Here is a 5822-nt window from a genome sequence, read left to right on the forward strand (position 1 = left end):
CAGTGCCTAGCACACAGTTGCACGCAACCAAAGTATTCGTACATTATTATTCCTGGAAGTATAAACCACTGCGTTTGCCCGCCCCAGTTTAGCCCAATACGCATCCAAGACCCTTGGCAAATGCACCGAATTTATACCCACCACACCTAGTCATGGGTGCGCATGAGAGAACACAAAGACTGGCTCTCCTGCACAAGTGCCCGAATGAGCACGCATACACACATACACCCACCCCATCCCTTTGCACAAATCCATATGCTCTCACAACCTTCGGTCGAGTGCTTCGTTGCTAAAGAGAAACCTAAATACCTCAATTTAACATATAAGCACTCACAAGCTTATTTTACTCAGGTATAAAATAATAATAGCTGCTGTGACTTGTCAAGTCCTTACTGTGTGCTTGGAGCTGTACTAAGCAGACCCTTGTTGGCCCCTGTACAGCCTCAGGCTCCGTATGAGTTGCTGCACTGTCACATGTACATCTATATGTTGAGAATTTCACATACATGAACATATTCCCCACCAACACCTCCTCTCCTGAGCTACCCTGCCCCAGGGATAGGATTCACCTGTGTGCTAGGCCCCCTTCCCTCCCAATAAACCCTACAAACCACTCTTTGCAGACACCAGTGGGCATACTACTAACCTCCAGACAAGCACGAATACTCAACGCACAAAAACCCGAGCCCAGGCCCTCTGAGACTAATTCGTTTCCGTTTTTGTTCTTCCCCGTTCCCATAAGTTATCCCCACCTCCCGTTCTAGTCTAAAGAGAACTTTGCTCTTTGTTCTTGAAATACATTCTTTATCTGCCCGCTTCCCTTGATTTCAAGTTTGGTTTCGTGTTTATCAAAAGAAGAGGAGCAGGAACAGAGGCTTTCCATCTAGCAGAAGCCATGGGAGTCGGTGAGGGACCCCGGTTGAGACATGACACAGGCTTCAGATGATTTCAGAAAATGTTTTATTAATCAAGAGCATAGACACTGCTTTGGCGAAGGGAGGGGGGCTGTGAGTGGTCACACAGACTTGAGGTAGAAAAGGGTTGGGGATGGCAGGATGAACAAACACCTGAGCACAACAGGCATGGTAGGTAGTTTAAATACATAAAAACTTTCCAACACAGGGAAAGCTTTTATTTAGATAGAAACAAAAAGGAAGGAAAAGAAGGAAGAAAAGAGAGAGACAGAGAAAGAGAGAAAGTGTTTCCCTTGGAACTAAACAGGAAGTGCAGCGACAAAAAGAAAAATAAAATAAAACCACCACGATTCGAAGAACAAAGGGCAGCCTTTCATCTTCCTGCGTCTGGTTCTCTTTCTCAGGCAGAAAAGAATTGATTCCTTATTGCATTTTAATTAGAGAAGACGGCGTCGGGGCGGATCGTATGGAGGGACAAGAGAGAAAGAGCCAGATAGGGAAATGGAGATAGGGCTGAGGTTCTAAATTCGCTCCAAAAGGGTGGAAGAGTGCGTCTTTGAGCCCTTGGGTTCGACAGTCCCTCCTTCTTGCATGTTGCCGCCAAGGGCCGCCCTCGGTTGGGCTGGGGGTGGATATATATATATTTCTCTTTCTCTTAATGTATTTAAAAAAATCAAAGGACATTGCACGTGCGATCCAAGTGTGTGGTTGCAGCCGACGACCTGCCGGCGCTCAGCAGAAGCTCCGCGGGATGCGTAGCACCAGTCGCCGGAGCCCAGAGCCTGGCGTTCGCCGCTGCCTTCCTCTCCTCCCGGGGCTTCAGGAGTGGCTGGCCTGGCCAGGTCCTCGGCGCGGGCCTCGGCTCACTGGTTTAACTCCAGCGCCCAGACTTGCTGCGGCCAGCCGGTGCGTCCTTTAATCCTCTTCTCGACTGGGCCCAGGGCAGGAGGAAAACCTTCGTGCTGCTGCTGCCAAAGGACACACAGAAGAAAAGAGGCGGGAGAGACAGGTTTTAATTTTTCTGCTCCGATCGCCCGGCATGGGGTAAGATGAGGAGGAGGGGAAGGTGTCGGGAGCAGTAACTGGGAGTCTTTAAATAAGTGACGGATTTCTGTTTGCGAAATAGGCAAACAGGCTCGTAAATTTGCCTTTATGCGCGGAGTTCCTGGGACCCGGGATGGGCTGGGCAGCTTCGGGAGGTTTGGTAAGGAAAATGTTCTGCGTCTGGTGAAACTGACGCGCGTTGATTTGGCTTTAGGACACCTAAGGGAGACACCAGGATATTGGAAGGGAGGGGTGGAAATCCACGGTTCTCCCGCTCTCGCTGCACCCCACACACTTCCGCCCGCTTCCCAACCTGGTTTAAACATCAGGGCTTGGATGCAGGCTTGGGGCCCCCTAAGCCGGAGCTGGGAGCCTCAGATACGGAGGTAAAAGAGCGGGGAGTCGAGCTGGCCTAGCGTCCTCCTTCCCGCTCTTTCAGCAGGAACCAAGCGGTGCTACTTGAAGGAGGCGGCGGCGCGTGGGGGCCGGGATCCGCCCAATAACAACTTCTTTCGAGGCGCCGCACCTCGAAAGAAGCCGGCCTGCACCATCCCCAGTCCGGGGCAGCCGTTTAGAGACTCGTTGCCTATATGTCTTTCCCTCGTCCCTGGATGAGCTTTCGTCAGTTTACCACAGGCCCCCGCAGGTTGGATAAACCAGGTGGGGCGCTTCAGCTGGCTCCACTCCGCTACGGCCTTAAGCCACCCAACCTAGAGAAACTGATTGGCCAGCCTGAAAACCCAGCGCTCAGAAGCCCCCAGCCCCGGACAGCCAGACCGAGTGCCAGGAAGTGTCACCCTAACCGGAGAGGATCAAGAAGGCCAAGACGAGACTGCGCTCTCCAAAGCTAAAAGAAGTGGCTCTTATTTACATGCAAAGCCACTGAAGTCGTCCTCAGAACCAGTCCATGGGGAGAACCAGAACTCGCCCTGGACTGAGTAGAAGACCCGATCTGTTTTACCTCACCTCCACCCCGGACTCCTCAGATAGGTGCTTTTCCTGCCCCGACCCACTCTGGGCCCTCAGTTTCCCTATTTATACAATGATGGAAGTAGACTAGCCGGTCCAGCAAAGGCCCTTTGAAAACAGGAACCGAGCCCGGGCACATAAATTCAAACTCAAAATAAAGAACTTTAACACATATTCTTAACCTGGCTTCCAGAAGAGCCCAGGAATGAATCAGGACTTCTCCAAATTGGAAGCAAAATCTGTGGTGTGTGCATTTTTGGAGGGTCCGAGGCTCCAAACAGATTATTCACTCAGTATTACAAACACTGTCCCGTATTACAAATGAATTCTATGACGAATCTGCCTCCCTCCATGCACAGGATCGCACGCTGTGACCAACCATCTCAGAACTCTTCCCAACCTTTCCAAATCGGACACACGACAACACAGCCTCCTTCGACTACCTGCAAGGCCTGAGGGTGCTCACCGCTCCTGCACCCTTGGCTGGAGCATGCAAGCCCCAGGACTCACCAGCTCCCTTTTCCGCTTGCTCTCACGGCCGCCATCCACCTTCTTGAGTTCAGCCTTGAAGGCCTCGGGATCGCCAGACTGTGCATCCTTGGCCAGCACGTCCATCAGGTAGGCGATGTAGCTGGTGGCTAGGCGCAGAGTCTTGATCTTGGAGAGCTTGGTGTCGGCCGGCACGTTGGGGATGCACTCGCGCAGCTCCGCGAATGCGCTGTTAATGCTCTCCGTGCGTCTCCGCTCCTTCTTGGGTCCTGAGCCCTTCCGCCGGCCAAGACGGCCGCCAAGCGCCTCCAGCCGCCCGGGGCTCTGCCCAGGCCTGGCGTCAGGACCATAGGCGGTGGCGGCTGCAGCGGCCGCGGGCGGCGGCCCGCCCGCAGGGAAGTCCGGGGCAGCGTCAGCCGGGCTCAGCAGCCAGCTCTGGAAGTAGGGCCGTTCCTGATGACAGCGCGAGGCCGGACCGAAGAGGAAGGGTTCGTGGAGCATGGGGTGCGCAGGGTGCGGGTGGTGATGGTGGTGATGGTGTGCGTAGCTGCCCACGAGGTTCATGTTGGAGCGGCTACTGGCCTGCGCCGCCAGCCCTATTAACGCCGCTCCATGCGCCCCAGAGACTGCCGGGGGCCACCTGTGGGCTCTGGAGCCACTACTGGGCGCCGGCTTTGGGAGAGTCCGGGCAAGGCTGAAAATGAGACGCGCAGCCCACTGTCTTCTTGCCGGTTTCTGCCGCGGGCGAGGACGCCGATGCCCAAAGACCTGTTTAACCCTTCTGCGGACTCCCCTGCAGATCTGGCTTATATAAGACCGCGGCTTTGATGTCAACCTCTCCCGGGAGCCAATGGCAGGGGGCGGGGATAAGGAAAAGTGGGAGTGGCTATCCCAGGTTTTACGCTCAGCCCGCGCCACTCTAGTCCGCCAGCAGGGACTGGGAACCGGCCCCGCCTCTGCCCTTCCCACTCAGCTCCCTGCTCTGCGGGCTTAGGGGGGCGGGCTGCTGGGGGTGTTGAGGGGGCGGGCACAGGGACTACGTACTTGAGGCACAGGACTGCCAACGCCCTGGACTGTGGCTGCCACCCCCTCCCCACGGATCCAAGGAAAGGAATCCAGAATCACCAAGCGAAAAGAAGGCCTACACCTAGAGCCCGCCTTTTGATTTTACAGACAAGGAAACTGAGGCTCAGGGAAAGAAAGGTTCTTGTTTCTAGACTGTCTAGAAGTCTAAATAGGAATTCCAGCAGTTCCCAGTCCCGAGCTCCAACTGCTCTGCTCGGCGTCAGAGCTAGAAGATGAGAGGGCGCTGCTGAAGACAGGATAGGCCGCTAACGTTCTTCCCTAACACCTTCCAGCCCTCCACCCCCATCCCCACCCCTTAGTCATCGGCCCTTTCTGGAGAGACTGGGAGCCGCTTGTGCACGGGGTCGTTACCAGCCCGCCAATTCTGACCCAGCCTCAGGCAGACGGGCACGCAGCTACTGACCAGCGAAGAAGCCTTTCGGAGGCAGGGGTAGGGGTGGGGCGGGAAGGAGGAGGCGGACTCCAGGCCCACGGGCATCGACGGGTTTGTTCCCGGCTTGAGGGTCTGAGATCCACTCCGGCCTCCCGGGTGCCTGATCCATTCCGAAGGCCAGCCCGGCTGGCGCAGAGACAGTCTGGCGTCCGCCTTGGGCCCGAGGCATCTGGCCAGCAGGTCTCCTCTGGTCTGTCCGCAGGACTCGCACCGAGACCTGGGAGCGCGGCTACGTCGGACCGCTCTACCCAGATCATCACTCCTTAAGAATCTTTGGTTCTTTAAAGACACCGGCCCCGAAGCTCACACCTCGAGACACCAGCATTCGGCGGTAGACACACGCAGAGGGGACCAAGACTGCACAGCATCCGCGAGGCTTGCACAGGCAAACGCGACGTCCGGCATCTCTCACGCATCCGCGCAGAGGCGCGACTCCGCTGCACGACCCTCCGAGATTTCACCCCGGGGGTAGGGCCATTCCCTGCCAGCCGGACTCTCTCCACTGTGGGCTTTCCCCAGGCTCGCGTTGAAATCTGGGAATCCCGGAGTGGTGACGCTTCAAGCTGGGGACTCTCGGTCTTACCTCCCGCTGTGGTTCCTTTCTTGGCTGATGTCCACCTACCTGGGTCCCTCATTCTCTCAACCTTTCTCAGCTCAACGCCCCCTCCCTCGGTGTGGTAGAGGGAGTGTGCCTCTCTTCAAAGCAAAGTCGAGGGGAGGGGGAAAGGAGAAGTTAATGTGAGTGCTCTTTTTAGAAGGCAAATCATTCACCCATTCATTCAACAATTATTTATTGATGCCTACTATGTGCCTATCATAGTTACTAGTCCAAAGGCAGAGGGAGAAAGGCCCATTCCCTCCTTGAACAGATATGGAACGTGAAGCCC

General features: G+C 55.6%; 1 protein-coding gene across 2 annotated transcripts; it reads right to left on the reverse strand.

The window, feature by feature from the left end:
- Positions 1 to 943: 943 nt before the first annotated feature.
- Positions 944 to 4213, reverse strand: HAND1 (heart and neural crest derivatives expressed 1). Of its 2 annotated transcripts, none has more exons than XM_518050.8 (2): positions 3438 to 4213; positions 944 to 1882 (listed from the first exon to the last, which is right to left on the reverse strand). In XM_518050.8, the coding sequence occupies exons 1-2, from the start codon at positions 3978 to 3980 to the stop codon at positions 1778 to 1780; spliced, it is 648 nt and encodes a 215-aa protein (XP_518050.4). In that variant the 5' UTR covers positions 3981 to 4213; the 3' UTR covers positions 944 to 1777. The 2 variants fall into 2 exon arrangements, with proteins under 2 accessions (XP_518050.4, XP_009448295.3); XM_009450020.4 differs by having other exon boundaries at positions 944 to 1879; positions 3438 to 4078.
- Positions 4214 to 5822: the final 1609 nt, after the last annotated feature.

Source organism: Pan troglodytes, chromosome 4, assembly GCF_028858775.2.
Source record: "Pan troglodytes isolate AG18354 chromosome 4, NHGRI_mPanTro3-v2.0_pri, whole genome shotgun sequence".
In the NCBI taxonomy this organism is placed as follows: domain Eukaryota; kingdom Metazoa; phylum Chordata; class Mammalia; order Primates; family Hominidae; genus Pan; species Pan troglodytes.